The sequence below is a fragment of the Hesperophylax consimilis genome, chromosome 16 (assembly GCF_061612785.1).
Source record: "Hesperophylax consimilis isolate HC1 chromosome 16, BYU_Hcon_1.0, whole genome shotgun sequence".
Classification (NCBI taxonomy): Eukaryota; Metazoa; Arthropoda; class Insecta; order Trichoptera; family Limnephilidae; genus Hesperophylax; species Hesperophylax consimilis.
This window is the reverse complement of record NC_142851.1, coordinates 31,557,914-31,579,479: the sequence shown is the minus strand read 5'-3', so window position 1 is coordinate 31,579,479 and position 21,566 is coordinate 31,557,914. Positions and strand designations below refer to the sequence as shown.

At 32.2% G+C, this 21,566-nt stretch overlaps 1 protein-coding gene across 1 annotated transcript in view; it reads right to left on the bottom strand.

Annotated features, from left to right (window-relative positions):
• LOC149417041 (protein turtle homolog A-like) overlaps positions 1-21,566 on the bottom strand; it is a 1,249,058-nt gene that overhangs the window by 866,325 nt on the left and 361,167 nt on the right. Inside the window, exon 4 of the mRNA XM_089641374.1 lies at positions 1,086-1,294. Coding sequence (XP_089497500.1) covers positions 1,086-1,294 — 209 coding nt within the window. The remainder of the gene's footprint in view (positions 1-1,085; positions 1,295-21,566) is intronic.

The window sequence follows — 21,566 nt, the reverse complement described above, 5'->3', positions numbered from 1 at the left end:
CAATAAGGGAAACATTGAGGAAGAATATTTTCGGGCATTTTCGACTCGGTATTAAAATTAATTTTTAATTACGGTGTTTTATTTTCGTTTGCAGATTCTCGAGGGTTAATGAAATTTTAGATTAACTTTGTGAACTTACTAAATAATTATTTCCAAGAAAAAAAAATTGCGAAAGTAATTTTACTAACGAACCTTGGTTAAAACGTAAAATTATTTTTGGCTTTAAAAAATTGAACAATTATTTTTATAAAAATATTGTACTTTTAGAGTGCCTTTTTTTAAGTCAGTTCCATATAATTTTTTATAAAAAATGGATACAACGAAGTATTACGTTGTACATCTAAATATTAAAATGAATTTAAAATCAAATTTTAATGTATAATGAAAATGTAAAACATTTACCTCGCAAAGAATAATAATTTTTGCAGTTTTGTTATTTTTCTAAATCCAATCTATTCAATTTGTCAAATGAATAATTATTTTCTTTCCTTTTTAGAAGAAACAAGAACTCAAGAAAGAAGACCAATGCAAGTGTAATTATTTTTTTATGAACACACTTGAGTCGTTTGTTTAGGATTTGAATCATCGTCGTTGAAAGCGCATGTTATTTCGCTGCTCGTGTCAATAATCTCGTGAAAAATACATTAAATAGTTCAAATATCATCCCCATGTTCAATGGTGTCGTGTGGGGAATGTAAGTCGTGTTCGTATTGTGAAAATCTAACATTAAAGGTAATTGAATAAAGTGTACTCCTATAAACTGTAAGGGAAACAAGCAGGACTCAAAAGAAATTAACATCTTCACCAGGCAAAGGCCTCCTTTACACGCTGCATTGATTATCTGTTTTCAATAACACACAGTCCATTTAAAATACCAATCGAAAATCAAACAAAAAAATGATAACGTATTGATTATGTCATTTTTCATTTGGCATTTAGCTTTATCGACAGAACACATATGAATTAAAAAGTAAAATTAGAGTGATAGATTCTCATTGGAATTTACTATTGATGACGCTGTCACGTTTTATGTCAAACGAAAAATGTTATTTTTCCTTCTGTTTAATAAAGTATAAATGACTTACCGATAACATTTAGCCGAATCTGGAAATTCCTCGTCGGTGCATTTTTATAGTCCACCCTGCACCTGTAACTGCCCTCATCATCCAGCTGAACGGATTCTATCGTCAGGGCCGCGGGCTTCGAGACGGTCACGAAATATGCCCTGGGACCGAATATGCCAGGGTCGGACCAGTATAAGGCCTTGTTGAAGGCGCGGCCTCGCACATCAAAACTGAAAAGAATGAGAAAAAGTTATAAATAATGTTTAAACATAAGTCCAGTTGTAAAGACAATAGATACAATGTGATGAACAAACCAAAACAAAGTTTTTTTCTTATGGTACGGTTACGGAGAGTATGTAGTGTGTTACTTAGTTGGCAGTCAGTTTGATTGAGTACAACGATTATAATACATACCGAATGACAGCCTTTCCAGAAGAGATATTGTATTATTTTTGTAATGACTTATTATAACGAAATCCAAATTTGTAATATTTAATTAATTGAAGACAATATTAGCGATTTTTAAAAGTTAATTTGGAACAGAGAAATCAGAAAAAAGATACGGTCATATCTAGGACTTGAACCCAGGATACTTGTCTTACCGGGGCATTGTTCTACCAACTTACTTACCTACTTAAACCCAGTATTAGATGCGACCACTTTCTTTCTGATTTTTCTGTTCCAAATTTTCGTTTAAGAATTTGTCATATTGTTTTCAATAATGAGAGATATTTTATTTGTTATACCAAGAGTTCGAATTACTGCGACCAGGGTACTATAGTATCCCCATTTAGGGAAAAGAATAAAAAAGAGGAGGCAAAGGAGAAAACAAAGAGGAAGGTATCCTGTATCAATATATGGCTTAAGTCATTACAAGCAGCGCAATGCTTCGACTTATTAATCGTCTCACACACCATTGTGACACTGAAAGTACCGACATACAGATCTCTCTCTCTCTGGTTTCAATCCTGGGATTGGTTTGCAGCAATTTCATCTAATCTCCTCTTCCATTCTTCCCTGTCTTGTGCGGCTCTTTTGACTTCTGCATATGATGAGCAGCGCACGTCCACCAGCAGGTCCTCCAGGTACTCTCGGCGTGGGCGTCCCCTAGAGTTGGTCCCCTCGGTCATACCCTCCATTATGACATGCAAGAGGCCTTCTTGTCGTATAACATGGCCGATCCATCTTGCACGCCTTTCGGACAAGGTCCTGAGCAGGTGCCTTCCTCCTTCGATTCTTTGGAGAACCTCCTCATTTGTAATATGGTCTCTCCAGGAAAAAAAAAAAAATAAAATAAATACAGATCTAAGGCGAATAAAATAACAAAAAAAGTTTTATTGCGTTACATTTTATAAACTTGCCTAAAAAACACTGAGATTTTAATCAAATACTGATATCCTATTTCTCAAATATACATATTTCTCAAATTGTGCAGATCGGCAGAATATTGATTTCATGTTTAGCACTTGTTTTGATTACAGTTATATAATTTTAAATCAACGTACAAAATGTAAAAGTGATTATTTGACATAACTTTTCATGCGAATTTTTCGGTTTTCGAAACAAAAAGCTTTCACTTGTAGAGTTAATTTGTTCGCTTTTCGGATGAGCTCATTTGGTCTCGTAGAAATCGTTGTGTCTCTTTTACCTTCATAGTTAGAAATATGAACTAAACGGTGGTAGAATGAAAAAATCTTAAGCTTTATATTCAAATCTTAACTTTAACCACAGAACAATTCAATTATACACCGATATGAAAGCAGAGGTTTTGACCGCAATATCAGATAATTTTTGAAATTTCACAATATTTTCATTAATTATTTCAAATGAGACGACAAAAAATGTGAGTTTGCAGTAATGTTTATGATACAATTTAGTTCAATTTTTAGACGAAAAACTGTAAGGTAAACCTTTAAAAAAAATAACATTTGATTTCATTATTTCAATAAAAATTCAGAAGTCTTATCACATTTAAAAAAATAGTTTTTTCGGATACTTTATTAATATCCCATTTGCTTGGATTTTACTGAGAAACCTAAATTCCCACAAATTCTCCGACATTTACAGCATTTTAAAGAAGTAATACGATATATTTGTCAGAGGGTTAGAGAATTAAACCTTTTTGTTTAAATTTTTTTATTTATATTACTAAATTTTAAAACTTAAAAATAAAATCAATTCCTTCACCTAAATTAATACTTAGTTAAATTATTATCTAAGTCGAAAAGCGTGATGAAATGACAATTCCATTTCCAGTAAAAAGTCCAGCCGGTATATCATAATGATATTATATCAAAACTACGTACTGTCAAGTCATTTAAGCCAACAATATTGGGATTTAGCTTTGCCGTTGAAACAGTGCGCTCAAAATTATAAAAATAAGCCACATCGGATGGGAAATGATACGCCATACCACAATTTATTGAAATATGAAGTTTTTCATATGATGGTCAATTAACAAATTGCGTGAATCCACTTTGTTTCATTTTAACTTTTTGTCAGTGAAACAAATACAAATGGGAATAGTTAAATGATAAATGGAAATCAGTTTAGTTTTGCCTTTTCACGAAATTAATGTAGTACTACATATTTGTAACGATGAAAATATATTTGTATACGCATCGTCAAATATGACACGATATTATATAACTAATTTTAGGTGATTTTGCAAAAAAACGGCGCTATAAAAATCATCCAAATATTATTTATTAATAACTAACACATTTTAAAATACTAATACTTATACTATGAAACTAAGTAGGTACCATACCCAGTTAACAATGTTATTATGTTTAAATTGTCACGTTTGAAATAGGTAATGTTAGTATAAATCCGATTTAAAAAAAATGTTTGAAAATCACTTTGTTGAGTAGATGAAAATATATAAAAAAACCAACCGGTTTCGGTTTAGTTAAAATACTGGGCTGTGATGATTAACTGTATTTTTATTACTATGTTGAATTTTTATGTGCTCAATAAAGTGATTTTAAAATATTTTTTTTTATTTATTTCATATATATCCCGTTAAACTACAGTTAAGTAGTTTGTCAAACAGGATTTTTATTACTAATAAAAATCCTGTTTACAGATTACAACTTAGACCTTAATTTATACAATAACAATAAACTTACACATTAAATCGCCTAATACAAATTATTTCTACCTAGTAGCCATGTTTTCAGCAAATATCTGACTCTATTTGGAAATTCGCATTTCTTAATATTACCAGGTAGCATATTATATATTTTAGGCACATTATACTAAGGGCTCGCTGTCCGTATTTATTATTATGTTTAGGTACAAGCATGCCTTCATTCTTTGTGAGCCTAGTATTGTGCCCATGTTCAACTTTCCTCTTATACTCAGAGTCAGATATGTGCTGAATCAATATTTTATACCACAATAAGGCCTGCACCGGCAAAACTGTTAAATTTTGATACAAAAGTGAAATGTTTCGTATCTGCGAAAAAATATTTTTTTTAACTAGTAATTTAACGATAGAATTTCGTATTGATTGTGCGTAATTTAAATTTGTTTTGCAAGAATGTCCCCAAGTGTTTATTCCATATCTTAAAGTTGATTCCGCGAGTGACATGTAAATATTTTTTAAGGTATTCACAGGAACGAAACACTTCAATTTGTATATTCTACAAAGTTTATTTTTATCAAAATCATAATTAAGTGATGGCTAACTGACAATGTTTTACATTATTATATTCAGACGACGGGATAAAAAATATACTGAACACAAAATCTTACTACGAGGTTCATTACGCAATTTTTCCTGTCCGATTTGCGAGCGCGTGGAATAAACGTACGTGGCAAACTGGCCGAGACATGCGAATAGTTTGCAGGGACGGTGTTTACCCCCCGAGAATATAAAACAGTGGAACTGATTTAATATGGTCACATTCGTACCGCTATGGCGGCCTTACAGAGGGCGGGCGCATACTAAAATAATACATTTTATTTCTCTTAGACCTAAACCTCCCTACGAATCTGTGACCCGGTAATTCCAAAATTTCTTCAAAGGCGTATTGATGGAAATATTAAGGTTTCTTCGGATTTATGAATAACTATCGTAGACCCGTAAAAAATCACAGTAAATTATAAAGATATCGTGGGTTTAATTTAACTTTATTTTTATTTTTTATGTGTCTTTCGATCTGTTTTGTATTTCGTTTAAATTTATCAGTATTATCTTCTTCTACAATAAGATATTATATTAATGACCAATACTCATTTTTTCTACGTGCAAATATCAAATTAAGAGACTGAAGTTCACATAAAAGCTAAAATAAATTTAAAAATTGAAAAAAAAACGATAAATGGTTTTTGTCCGACCAGTTAAGTAATTGTTCCATTTAGTTTAGTATGGCAGGCCACATTATAACTGCCTTTTCCGAGCATTGTTTCAATACCTATAATGACCGTATATCAGTCATATCATACTCGCTCTGTTGCAGCTTGAAATCCCTTTGCAACAGCTAATACCGTCTTGTGCCAGAAAAGTGCCAGCCGCGCTGCATATTATGAGCGATCGTCATATTATTCATAGCCCGGCCGCAATTACGAAAAGGTCCGTTCTGCGCCCATTCTGTTCTAGGATCCATTATATCGGTCGTCTGCAATTTTGCGCTTCTGTGTAATCCAGCCTATCCAGTGATGAAAGAATAACATTTAAAACTGATCCATTTTCCACCGTGGTTGTCACGAGAGATTGAGCAAATCAATTTCTATAATAATTCAATATTGTCGTAGAGAAAGATTTCTAGATATTTTTCTTGAAAGGATGTAATAATAAAATTCGATCCAAAATTAAAACCCACGTAACTAGTTATCTCTAACCTACTTTCGTAAAAAAATCACCCTGCAGACGAATACCGAATGAACCCCGTTAAATTTCATCGTATTCATTTTTAATGATTTGCAGTACTTTTTATTTATTTGTTTTATTTAAGTTATAGAATTACTAATTACAAGTTACATTTTATATTGCTGTTATTCATGCAATAAAAATTTTAATGAAATGAAAATACCAAACTTCACAAACGATCGACGTGTTTCAAAACCAATTCTTTGTCTGGATTAACAACCATTTGAAGAAATCGTTGGTTTTGAAATTGTTTTTATTTCATATATAATGGTGCACACAAAGTTCTTTATTTTATTTCAATTAAAATAACGCCACAAAGTGATTTTGCAATTTTTGAAGAAAATACCAAACTTTTTTACAAATATTTAATACAAACTATATCATTTTTCAAAACCAATGGTTTCTTCAACTAAATACAATGTACACTTATTTTGAATTTATTAATAATTGATATACTTTTATAGTTTCTGTCCACGCAATTTCATTTCTTTATAGAATAAAATTTATTTTGTCATTTTTTTTAGCCTGATACTGCACGTTCTATGAAAATAGATATAGCAAAATTCGTCAAAATAATCTGACTCAAGGTTTTTTATGTAAGTTGGAGTGATTTTGTTAGATGATGATATGAATTCAAAATACACGCATTAACAGATACATTAGTATGTTGCTTAATAACTTGTCAGAGAGTGTTATTATCTACCGGAGTAATTATCGGCATTTCATGCCGAGTTTGTAAAACGTCTTGAACGGATCGCATAATATGCCGTTTTTGAATTGCAAAATCCGCCCATTTACGATTTTTAACATTTTTTTAATTCTAAATATATAGTATAGGTGGTAAAATGTAGGTGATTCTATATTGCACTATAATCAATGTATATGTCTCCGTATTAAAATTCAGAGATATGATTGTTTTTAAATGAGTGCGACGAATTTCCAATTTGAACGCCAATTGTATTGTTTTCATCATTCTTTTGCATCCCTTAAGCTAAGCAGTCAAGGTGTAATCTTGGCGTGTCGTAACACCGTAAGCCGTATTTGTACAAACTATTATGGGATTAATAGGGTGGGCCATATTATGTAGCGCTCGAACTCGAACAATTTCTCGGACCCCATTTGCATGTAATGTTATACTGCGAGCTTCGTATTGGCCTCACATGAAGGTGGAGTTATGGATGGAATCCGAACCTCTACGAATACCATTTCTTTGAAAATTTGGTAACTTGGAGCCATACAAGTAGATTCCTCGAAGGAAAATATTTGGAAATTGTTACATGATTCTATAATAAGGCTAGGCAGTAATACTGAATCCTTTTGAGTTAATTTACAGTAACTTTATAAAAGATTTGTAAGCCAACTAAATGAATTGAATTAATTAATAATTAATTAATGGTCAATGGTCACCCCCTCTTTAAAAAATTCCCCCATTTACGGTATCTATACTAATTCTGTCAATTTTTTGGAATTAATGAAAAACCTCTATATCAGTCGTTTTATCCATCCAAGGTGAGTCAGAATGCATAAAATATTATGCTTCCAATATAAATTACAAGTTTCAACTTCGAGCAGAATTTCGTAAACTAATATATTAAAGTCATTTTTTCCGATCCTTTAAAATTTATTATCATTAATTTGAATGAAAAAAAAATTAATCATAATTCGAAATTTGTAACTAATAAAATCCATGATTTTAATCTCACCATAAATCTCAAGGCACGGAATGCCGTGTCTGAAATATGAAATTTATATGTTTAAGTATTCGAAGGCGGCCGGTGTTTACAGGCGATTCTGCTTCTAATGCCTTAAATTTTGTAATTTCCTGAATCGAGCGCACTGTAATAAAGAGTAAGCGATGGCTCCGTTGATTTACTTCACACGTTTTCTTTAGACTCTACAAAGTCGGCCGTTGTTGGTTGCTGGAATACATTACTTTAATACAATACAGGAGAATAACAATGACAACAAAAAAATGAATTAAAAAAAATTTCGATAAAAACGATGATTTAAAAATATATGTATTTTAGTGATCACTTTTTTTATTTATTTTTATTGGAAAACTTTTCTTTGTTCTTTTAATAACTTTTAAAGATTATACTTATAAATGTAATATATCATGAAAGAAGAAGATAACACTAATTAATCTAAACCAAACATCAAACAGAACAAGACACAGCAAAATAAAAAGGTAACGGTCTCAACTGGGAATCGAACACAGGATCTCTGTCTTATTTTCTTCTTTAATTAATTATTTATTTATTTGCGTTTCGATTTTAAAAAAAATATTTATTTTAGAGTATTGATTACTACACTGTAATAATCAAACAAATTGTTAATAATCAAAATGAGTTTGGTGTTAGGACCAAAATGTTTACAAGCTTATTTTGTGTCATAAACAACTCACTTGGATATCTTAACAAAGTGTCATTACATTAGAATTTTTAAAGGCCTATCATTTTTGGGGATGCTGTGTGGAGGGTCTTGTTAAGGATAGGAAAGAGAATATGTTCTGTGCAGGAAAAAAGAGTTATAAAAATTTCATGTTAATTGTTTTTTTATGATATCTAATACGTGGTCAGTAGCTGAGTTGGCATCACTCAGTGAACGACACAAGCAATATTTTGTAACAAAATGTTCGTGTTGAATTGAAATGATTATTACGTTTTGACAATATTATATTACGCGTTTTGAGATATTATTAGGATTGTTGAATTATGTCCTGTATCTACAAACTCATAACAACCTTGTGTTTTGATCAATGTCAAAAGCAAATAATGTCAAAATCATTCAAAAACAACACATCTATTTTTTCTAAATCATGGAATATATAATCTTAGTAGAACCAATCTCTCTCTCTCTCTCGGAGGAAAGGTCGCGAAACAAGCAAGTACATAAATAAATACGCCAACGGGCCCACAAAAGGCGCGAAGCCTTATTCTAATAGCTCCCATACCCTCCCCCCCTTTGATGCAATGTACCACAACCCCCTCCTCAAATAATCTACAAAAAAGCTGTCAGGCCTCTTTCTTTCATTTTGAATTACACATGTTCTTGATGTTTTATGAAATTATTATATGTTCGTACTTATAAATATGTAATTTGAAGAAATATTGGAAGTTTGCATTTTAGGCAAACATCTTTCAAACTTAGTAATAATTGATAGTAAAAAAATATATATCCTTAGCACGTGTAAACACACACATACAGAGAAAACTTACAAATATAACGCGACCTTCGGATTGCTAGTCAAGAGGCTTACCCCTCGACCACGTTTCATGTAGGTATTTGTATAGAAAAACTCTCGTTCACAATAATATTTGCTTGAAAAGGCCGTTACTCTCAAAGTAATTAATTAAATGAAAAGTTCAAAGGTTTTAAAACACATTGTTCGTCACGTTGACAGGCACTACAGAATAAAATTTTATTAAAAAATATGTGCTTTTTCTAAAAATATAAAATTACATTGCAATAAATATAATGAATCCGAAAGCATGTTTCGATTTGAATATACGCTATCAAGTGACATCAATATTTTTGTTTTCATAATTAAAAGCAGCAGTTTAAAAATTTTCACAATATCCATAAAGAAAAACAATACAAATTTACGTGATGTAGGTAGGTAACTATGTCAAAATTCGAAATTATAATGGAAAAGTTGTCCGCTTTTGATAAATGGTTGTCTTTACTTCGTTTTCGATTTCATTTTTGCAAAGAAAGTCCATTAACAAATTTATCGTAAGCTGATATCAACAATGGATGATAAATATACTGCGCGAAGTCATTAGGTTTGTTTGAATTTTTCTTTTTGTTTAGGGATTGGAAATACAAAAAGCACTAAATTTATCTTTTTAGATTTGATTCCGTACAGTGATTATGTAAAAATATTAACAGCATCACAAACAGTAACTTTTTATATGGCAAACATCAAAGAAAATATAAGTACTTATCCTCATATTCTCCTCATATACTTTTTCATTATTGTAATAATAATAATACTAACAAGAAAATATTGAGTAGTCATTTTAAAACAAAGGACTCTTACGATTAATTCAGAGTTAGTAGGCTATATTGCTATTTAATCTGAATGCAGAAAGCTGAGATATATTAATATGTAATCTTTGGAAAGATAAAATTATACATAAATGTATTTTATGTGAATACCGCAAGGGGTCCCAACTGCTCCCAACCGTATGAGACTATGGCATCCCCAATTGAGGAATGTTGTGAAGCGGAGGACATAGGTAAAAGGAAGGCGGAGAAGTACCTAGCTATTCAGATCTGGTCACCAAACACGGATAAAGCTTTTTCAAGTAAAATTTCAATGGCGAGTGGTGGTCTTACACCAGGGCGATACTGAGAGTATATTCCATTCTTGCGCACGCCGGGATTTAAAACTGCGACCTTCAGATTATTCTGCGACCTTACCCACCGACAACAGAGGCCGCCGAACGTCGTTCTAACACTACTTAGTGCAAAACTGACGTAGATATTCGAAAATTGTTAAGAAAAGATGGATGAGGGAGTAACAAAAGAAATAAAATTAAAGTGTTCTTGCTATACGCGTATTTCAATGGAAGATGCTCCGAATAACTAGCGTCATTAATTACAAATGGCAAATAGGTCACACTCTCGCCCAACATTTGTAAACATTTTGTCACATGAGATCGGGTCGTTTCTACGACTAGATCTTGAGTTCAGCTTGGCTGTGAAATGATCTTCCGACCTCTGTGTTTCTTTCCTCCGACAACAAGGGTCTCTTCAAGACCCAGGTTCACTCCTCCATTTCCTCAAAAAAACCCTTCACACAGCATTCTTAAAGGCGACATAGGCTCTGAGGGAAATTGTTTTCCTCAAGGTCTGTTTATTTAATTTTAAAAAATAAAGTCGAAGCAAAGAGGAATAATAAACAGAAAACATTAGGAAGAAAGAGAAGAGCAGGTTTTACTAATTCCATAATTTTTTGGTGCTTCTTTTGGCCGATAGTGTGATACAAATTAATCAACTTTTACTATTCGTAGACAGTTTATTAGCAGACAAATTATGGTATGTTTTATGGTTATTGGGGGAGGATAAACAAAATAATAAATTGAATCAAACTCCTTCGCGTTAAGACCCACGAAAACTTCAAAAACGAGGGGAACACATTTTTTCATATATTTATTAAACGGTTAAGCACTAATTTATTGCCGAAAAGATTATATATTTGAGGTGCATGTAAGTATAAAAGGTATGAAGGCAGTTATAATATTTTGTAACGCGTCACTAGATAGTTTCTGAACTGTCTGTAAGTATTATTTAAAATGTCGATGATCAATACAGAATCGTTAACAGTTGCGTCGCTCTGCTGAGTGACGTGTTGTGATATGCTGAAGTCCTCGATTTCGGAGTATAGAAAAGTGTATGAGATCTCCCACGAGTATACTTGTAAGACACAAGTGGATATTAGTATAGTTCCAAAGATTAGTTATAATATTTGCATACATGTAACATAAGGTCATGGGGGGCAGTTTCACTGTTTTGTGAAGTCAAAACTGTAAGGGACGTTATTGATAGAGATGGAGAATTGTTAAGAAGTCGAGTCGCTTTGCTAATTGGCGCATTATGATAGGCAAAAGTCTTCGCTTTCATAGTATGAAAAAGTGCATGGGATTTCCCACGAGTATACTTGTTAGACACATTTAAGTTAACCTCTTTCAACGTAAGGTAATATAGTTCCGGAGATTTTTTAAAAATTGACCTTACATATTTTTCGGCTTGTTCTAAGGTGTTGAAATCGATCATTCCTGTTAATAACAAGGATGAAAAACGCATGAACCTATTTTGTAGTTTTTCTATTTCTATGATGTAGTTGTATTCAGAGAGTAGTTGTTGTATTAAGAGGTCCAAATAATCGGGCAATATTCCAGAATACTGCGAAAAAGAGCTTCATAGATCATATCTATATAAGAGAGAGGGAGACCGTTGAAATCAGTTCACAACAAAAAGTATGAAATCGAATTCAAGAAATACAGAAATAAATTAAATAAACTAATATTAAACACAAAAAAAAATACTATAACAATAAGTTTAATCACTGTTTCAAAGACATTAAAAAAACATGGAATGAAATTAATAAAATTTTAGGAAAGAAAGATAAATCCGGTTGTGATGAAGTCATATCAAAATATTTCTTAAAGTCTAATTCGACAGATGTAGTGGCAGAAAATTTTGCAGACTTCTTTGATGAGGGAGTAAATAAGTTAGTACATAAATGTAATGTCTGAGCGTCTAAATACGTGCAAGAATATTTACCTCATTCAATGTACCTACCAAGAGCTAATGCAAAGCAAATTGAATTAATAATCGGAGGTATGAAAAATTCCAAGACACCAGGCGTAGATTTAATTCGTATGTATGATTTAAAAAAGTATGTAAAATTACTTAGTCTTGTAATTACCCACTTAATTAACAGAATAATTGACACGAACCACATTCCTGATTAATTAAAATATAGCATTGTAAGGCCTATCTTTAAAAATGGAAATCACTCCTTAATAAATAATTACAGACCGATTTCTATACTACCTGCATTAGAAAAAAATTTGGAAAAATATATATCTATAAATTTAGATAAATATTTACAAAATCTGAATATTATTGATGAATGCCAGTATGGTTTTCAAAAAAAAAAAGTTGCGATAAATTGCTTGAAAATTTTTCTTATTATATAAATTCACAACTTAACTCTAAACAACATGTACTGGTTCTATTTATTGATTTCTCAAAAGCTTTCGATACACTCGGCCATATACAAATAATTAAAGTACTTGAAATTATAGGAATCCGGGGTAAACTCCTCTTATTCTTCAAAAACTATTTATCAAATAGAAAAATGAGTGTGAAAATTTTAAATATAATTAGTAAATCAAGACATATCAAATCAGGAGTACCGCAAGGGTCAATTCTAGGTCCAAAATTATATATTATATATGTTATTGCCTTGTGTAAGATTTTCAAAAAAGCTCGTAGATTCATTTTTGCTGATGATACTGCTCTTGTAGTATCAAATGAAAACCCATTAATAGCTATACAAGAATTACAAAGAGACTTTAACGAGCTTCTCAAATGGACCCATGATGTAGGACTAATTATTAATGTTAAAAAAACTAAATGCATGTATATAAGATCACCAAGCTTGAAAATGTGGAATATACCTAAAATAACCGCTCATAGTTTTGACTGTATACATAGAGAAATTGTTTATATTTGCGACTGTGAAAAAATTGATTTCATAAATGAATATACTTATCTGGGAATAATTGTTGATAATAGTTTTAAGTGGGATAAACAAGTGGCAAAAATTTGTAACCAGCTCAGATCCTTAGCTTGTAACTTTTAGAATTTAAAATTTATTTTACCCCATTGCACTCTTAAACTCTTATATTTTTCTATGGTCAAATCCATCCTAAGATACGGAATTCGAAATTGGGGACACGCAAGCACTATTTACATTAAATATATTCAAAATTTACAAACTGCCATAGTAAAAAACATTGTCACATCTAATATTTAATATCAGAAAAATAACTTAAAAGTACTATATGGATCAGAGAGCCTGCTTACAATAAAAGGTCTCTTATGGTTCACTATTATTATGGATAACATGGGGGAAAGCTCATACAAACACCCACTTGTACACAAACATACCACAAGATTTAAAGAAGGAAAGAGTCTAATAACTCCTCGAATATTAAATAAATATGGAAGCCGTACTCTTCAATATGTAATTCCAGTGATTTTCAATAAAATCAATAAAAATCTTAAATTTGAAAAAATGAGAGACTATGTCCAAAAATGGTAAAGCTGTGGCTAATGTATGAAAATTTCATGTATCCTTGAATTTTTTTTGATGTATCTATCTATATGTATAACTTGTTTTTAGTAGAATGTTTAATTGGTAAAACCTACAGACAAGCTGCCATATGACAGCTTTGTGGGACTACCTTAATTTTGTGCAAAAATTGTTTCTATTTACTTAATAAATAAAAAATAAATAAAAAATAGTGTTTTCTGTACTGCGATTCCGTTAGTAATAACACGATACTAGTGTTATTATACATACAAGCGCAATATAGGATTTTTTACATTATCTACACTCAGATTATGGTTATGATAAAGAATGAGATGTAACAACGGATCTATCAGCAGAATGCCCGTTTTTACACCATGCTAATGCACCCCTGATCAGATGGGAAAGGTAACAACGGATCTAACAGAGGAATGCCCGTTCGTTCCCCATGTTAATGCATCCCTGATCAAGAGAGAGAGGTAACAAAGGATCTAGCAGCGCAATGCCCGTTCGTTCCCCATGTTAATGCACCCCTGATCAGATGGGAGAGGTAACAACGGATCTAACAGAGGAATGTCCGTTCGTTCCCCGTGCTAATGCACTCCTGATCAAGAGGGAGAGGTAACAACGGATCTAGCAGCAGAATTCCCGTTTGTTCGCCATACTAATGCACCCCTGATCAAGAGGGAGAGGTAACAACGGATCTATCAGCGGAATTCCCGTTTGTTCGCCATGCCAATGTACCCCTGATTACGCCTCTAGTGCGCTATTCCAACTATATAAGATTATATTGCAGCTAATGCGTTTCGACACGGAACTATTGTGTCCGACCGGGAGTGAATATACACCATGTGAACGCTTCAAACCGCCGTTACACCGGATCCGACAGAATTATGCATTATACTTGGTAAATTATGACCTAATAGATTTGATATTGAATGTATTGTGTAATACGATATTTCTAAACAACCTTTTTACTTTTTTTAAACATAAAAAAACCAAAACACTGCAAAAGCGATTAAAAATATCAAACAAATATAGTTAGCATAGATAATTTTGAAATAAAAAGGTTGCATTGACGTACATGTAATTAAAAATTCTTGCTAAAGGCTGTTGAAGGACACCTGGAAAATATCAACATTTTCTGGGAGGCAGTTAATTATCCTAGTAAGTTTTACAAGGAGCATCAGCATTGGTAAGTTAGTTGTGCTCCTGGGATGTTTCAAAAGATTGTGTTGGCGGCCTCGCGTGATATTATCCAGAACATGGAATACTATTTTAGCCAGAATGTCAGGTATTGATAATAAACCGTTAAAAAGCTCACAAGCTTTGGGCAGTAATGCAACATCCCTTCTGGAAGTAAGGCTGCAGATACCGAACACACCCGAGATTAATGCTGTTAGAAACAGCCCTGGATAAAAACCGGAAACTTTCATGTAAAGTTGAAGAGGTATTGCATTTTTTTGTATTTTCTTAACCATTTGCACATACGTACTAAGCTAAAGTAAAGAAATCAAAGTTTGTCAAGTCCTTTGAATAGTGTATGTCAAAACCCAATGTCTTTGTGTCTGATATACTGATCTGTTATGAGCATGAAATATTAAACGAGCGTCATATAAAATTCGTAAATCCTTGCAGAACGTAATATGTTTCAATGACATATCTTCCATTTTGTAATTAAATGTCTATAAAATATGTGATTACTAAAATCTATGTCACAAAGTTACTCTGTTAGGTAATGACATTATATTGGAGTACACAATCTCTAAATAGTATTTAATAAATTCTCTACCCGCGTCTGTTTGTGCGCTTAGTTTTACTAAACCACATGCATTTTTTTTATATAAAATAGAGAAAAGTAGAGCAACGCCGGATAAAATATAAATTTTGATAATTTTTAATAAATGTTTACAATGTTCAATTAATTTTGTTTTCACTTTCAAATTATGAACTGAATTCATTTACAAGCACGCGTGAGATTGATAACGATAATACTGCAATGTCTAGACATGGTTAATTAAAACTACCATTTTAAACAACAGAATACGTCGTGATGGGTTAGTTCATGAAAACTACATACTTCGTACGTATCAATTGACAAGCAATGGATAGGATATTCAATAAAGTTAAAACCTTAATTAACGAACATTTACAATGGTAGCACAATTTAAATTGAAGTCAAACAAACACAATGAGATCCCCTACACTAACTAGCAATTAATATTCTTCCAGTGGATTGGCCCAAAGCAAACAAATCGGAAAGTTAAAGTTAACGGATACAAATGTTGCACCGAACATGGGCGTGTGTGGCGGTTAGATAATTATTGAGGCAGGTGGAGCAGGAAAGGTACAGCTTTAAAACAGCAAAAATAAAAAGAAAATTGATAAAAAAAGAGAATATCTACAGTATAGCTATGTAGCACTGATATATTGTATCAGTGGTATTCCTGCATATTCCATGTTCTATTAGGAAGCATGATGAATACTTGGTGAATGTCTTAAGAAATTCATCGGGATTGTTTTTTGGTAAAATGTCGATGGCTCCTGATTTCATAACATATCTCCTCAGACATTCGAGCTTTATTTCCATCAAAATGGGATTTGAGCACCTTATATGAATTAATAAAAATACATTGTGCATGATGTGTTAATATTGTTACACGTTTAGTAACGTTACCAATTTTTGATATTTATTTTTGATACTGGCATTTCGTGTTGGAATGCCATTATAAATTGAAACAATTTTAAACTTTTTTATTTATAGCCATCTTTTGAAATTTAAAATTATTCCTTAAACTATGATTTACATATATACGAGTATATACACAATATTTGGGTGTACGATGTTTTTATTACAATTATATGGATCTTCCCACCTTTTTTGCTATGTGATGTTTCACAGATGAATTTGAAATTATTTGGTTATTACTATCAGTTATAATTACCTCGGTTTTATAGATTAATTAACTATTTATTAAAGGAATGGTTTTCACCCAATTTCAATTGTCAGGCAAGTGTCACATTCTTGTGATATAATCTTCTTTATTGTCAAAATTTGCGTGATCGGTGATATAATATGAAATACATTAAGAAGGGCTGACATATTATACTTATCATAAAAACGCTAGTGATAGGTAGAAAACTAATTTGTGTTATTACGAAGTTAGGCGGTAAATTTATAATTAATTGATACATGTATAATTTTTCACTATCTCTCAAAATTGTGATACCAATTATCTGCCACCTAGCTTTCCAAAAGAAAACCATTTTCCAATTTTCTTTGTGAACGGATAAGTATTTCCTAATGATCACAAGCGACGTGAAAGCTAAAAGATAATATTCAAAGTTATTTTCATTTTCGTGAAATACACCCTCAATTACGCGAAAATTTTACGCCATCATGTCGGGTATTTTACTAGTTGTTGAAAATTGTCTGATATTATGAATAAAAAAGTCAAATTGTTTTAAAGATAATTTTGCTTTCAGAAATTCCTTAATGATTTGTGTTTTCAGAAGAGCAGTTTTGCAGAGTTGTTCCGGGCTGCATACTGCATCTTTCCGACAGATTGCCTTGATCAAAGTCAAACTCCGATTGGAGAGAGCACCAGAAAAAGACAATCATTGAATGTGTTTGCAGTTGAGAAATGAAATTAACAGACCATTAAGGGCTTCATTTTTTTATAATGTGCAAGTAGTATCTCTTTGCAGCTGCAAAAATAAATATCTCAATATAAATTCACGTTGACTCTTTAAACTAATACGTGTTTTCAGTGTAGGTTCCAAAATTCTTCTTTTTCCCTTATTAAATATGAACGCGTGGAAACGATCGACATGGAGTTCTCATATCAAACAAAGGCACATAATTGAGGAGGAAACGGAAAAAGAATAAAAATGATGGAATAACAATAACACAACAGCCTACGGTCAATAAACATTAAGATAAAGAAATCAAAAAAATGAAGTTGCAGTTGAAAATTGGAAGAAAATACAAGATAATCAACAAATATTGTTGTAAAACCGTATTTGAACGAATAACAAATAAAGATGTTCAATAAGAATGTGCAGTAAATAAGCATAATAAACAAGAAGAAGGAAGGGAAGATTGACGAAGATCTATATATATATGGCGTGTAAAACGATAAAATTATAAGTCAGGATCGCGCTAGGAAAAAATGGAATAATATTATATGTGAATGAAGCCATGGAGTATGTTTTAAGACAGAATTTTGTGATATTTCATCATCTTCCTACCTCGTAAAAAGGACTAGTAATTTGTAATTAGGTTTTATTTTCGAAGATTAAATTGTAATTATACAACGTGGGTTGCCTGTAGATTGTCTGATTAATTTATTGACAAATCACTGAAAGGGACACACACGTCCACGCCACTTCCCGCGCTCTACGCTAATTGGTTTTGTTCCCCTTGCCCTTACTTAGCAATTGATCAAAATATGGACATGCGATCTTACTGCAGCGAGCGATTGATTCGTATTTACGTACAAGATCCCGCTCCCCAGCTATAGTTGGCTGGGAGGGTTGGTGGGGTGTGTTGGGTCGGGTTTGGTTGCTGAGCAAATATGTAAATCGGCCATATTGTGTGTTTTCTTGTGTGCCTATTAAAACTAGATTGGTGATAATACCGCCCGCTGTAACTTGTGTTTGTTCTACTGTAGTGTGCTAATTTATGGCCCGAGATCACAGATATACAAAATACGAGATTGGTATATTTCTACATACGGTTAGTACATATTTATACCTATTGACACAAAAATAGAAAATAATCTGACTTTTCTTCTTTTATACATATGTTTACAAAGTAAAAGTATTTTATGAGTTTATTTATTACACTGTTATACGTGGTGGAATTATATAGTATTAAAATAGAAAATAAAACATTTTTTAACTTATTTCCACTTATTTATTTTACCAGTACCGGTTTCGTCCTATTATGGACATCTTCAGGCTGGCAATTGAAATTCTTTTGTTACAGAATTTATACAAAATTAGGTACACAATGTCAAGGTAGGTACATATGTTTGGGTTTAATTTAATTAATTTAAGTTTTTAATTTAATTAAGTTTTTTTTGTAATTTTCTACTAGTTTCCACGATAAATAAGAATATTGAAAAAAGTAACGATGTGAAGAAGAAAAATTCGAACCTAAAAAGAAACACGAAACCTAAAATAAAATTTAATGAGAGTCCCAACTGCTCCCAACCGTCTGAAGCCAAGATACTGATGGTAGTGGGGAAGAGAAGTAGATGGGGAAGAGTAAAGTTGGTGAATACCTAGCTATTCAGTTCTTGGGTGATACTGACCTCCAGATTCGTAGTCGAGAGCATTACCCTTCGACCGTGGAAGCCATTCTAACTCAACCGATTATTTTTGTTGTGTCCTGTGTCAAAGATCTTAATTTTCCATAAAACCATAACCGAAAAAGAGTTCGTCAGTAGGAAATATTGAACTTTACAGCAGATTGCATTGGCTCTATATTTTGTTTTTAACGGTGCTTATTAAAAAACTTATAAAATAAAATATTTGTTCTACTCGCAGTATTTAAAATATTTCCTAGCGGTCAAACATTCAAACCAAAAACACGTGATTTTGCATTACTTGTTAGTGCTGCGCCTTAAAAAAACGTAAAATATTACGCAAGTCTAGCTCATAAGAGGGGCGGATTTGAAATAATGACTTTATATGTCGATCAGTGTGGAACGTTATATGAAAACAAATAATGATAGTACAGTATCGCTCTTTGCGTCACGCCAACGGCTGACTGTGGATAGCTGACTTGGTTCGCTATATTATTGAATAGTAAAGGTATTTGCGTGTTTAACTTTCTACCACAGAAACAGAACTAGACTAACCTAACCTAACATAACCTAATCTAACCTAACCAATCCTAGCCTACTGCCCTTAGTAAAAAGAATCTTATTTGTCGTTTACAGTAAGAGAATTGAAAAAGTATTGTTCATAATGGTGTTAAGGCTTTTTAGACAAAAAATAAAATTGAAGCAATGAAATATTGAGACACAATCGTAAATAATGACCTTGTGGTTCCCAGAAACCATGATTTTGTAGCAGGGGCATAATCTATTCAATTTTATATCAGTTTTGACAGTTGGGTGACCGTAAATTAAACGGCGTTCTACAGAATAAAGCCAGTCAACAAAATTTAAAAAAAATAACAAAATATTTAACTAACTAACTAGCCATCACGCCGTTTCTCCGCAGGGGTAGGCAGAGGGTAGGCAGTAGGCATTCATATTCATATATCGTCTCATACATACTCTTATATTATTCTGACTCTTGACATGGCCCGAATCGAGTATCTGATTCATTTGATCGTGCCATGTCTTCCTCGGGCGTCCCCGACTTATGCTACCATTCGCATTTGCATCATATATCCTCTTTACACTTCTTTCTTTTCTCATTCGCTCTATATGCCCAAACCATCTAAGCGTCCCTTTCTTAATCTTACTCATTACGTTTACATCCGCCTTGCACTCTTTGTGGGTCTCCACATTCCTTACACGATCATACATAGTTTTACCACACATACGCCTCAAGGATCTTTATTTATCATAATTTCGCTCTTTTCATCCATATTTATATTTTGGTTTTTTAAAATAATAATAATAACAAGCCCACAATACACGTACTAGATTATTATTTTATTTATTTATTACATTTATTTTAGCCATTTGCAAATCAAAATTTAAAAATTTCTTATTAACTATTACATTTTATTTTGACTAATATAGTTCTAACAATTCAGTTTGAATTATAGTTTCCTGTAGAGTATTATAATAGTGTATTGGATTCGTCCTTTTTTGGTAGCCTTATTTTAATGCACGTTCTTGTGAATGTCCTCGTTGTATAAGAAAAGCAATTTAACGAGGAAATTTTCGAATATTTATTTCTTACTACTGGCGGTTATTGACTTCTTTGTAAAATTGTCAACAGAAGCATCAAAATATAAATACGACTTCAAAGAAAATTAGTTAAATTAAAAGAAAAGAAAAATAAAACGTTCTGAAAATCGACTACGCTTTTACCTTTTGTTAACATGCGGCTATCAGTTATTAGGTGGTTTCAATCAAATAGATATACAACTTAACTCATTTTTCTTTCAAAATTTAAACGCATCGGTGCACAAATTTAAAAAAAAAATACTAAGTCAGTAACTAGCACACAAACTATAAATTTACTGAATAAACGTGATTATATTCTAAATGAGTTATTCAGAAAACGCGTGCATCAGTGTCAGTGTTTAAATAATAATTTGCATAGTACATAAGCAATTTTCAAACAAAAATATTTGATTATATCAATTAACTTACGGTTAATCATGGAGTTTCTCCGCAGGGGTAGGCGGAGAGGATTGACCGCCAAACAACTCGGTCTTGGCACACACTCCTTGCCTCATTCATATCGTTTCCTACTGAATGACTGACTGTTGACAAGGCCCGACTCAAGTATTTAGTTCACTTGATCGTACCATGTTTTCTTCAGGCGTCCTCAATATCTTCTACCTTTCACATTTGTGGCATATATTCTCGTTGCGTTCCTTTATTCGTTCATTCGATCTACATTTCCAAACCATCTAATTGCCATTTACATCAGCCTTGCATTTTTTGTGGATCTCCGCATTTCTTACATGGTTTTACCACAAAAACGCCTCAAGGATCTCATTTCCACATCATTCAATATACTTTTTTCCTAGTCTTCATTAAATCTATCCTTACTCTTCCAATTCCATGCGTCACAGCCATACATCATGGTAGGTATCATTACT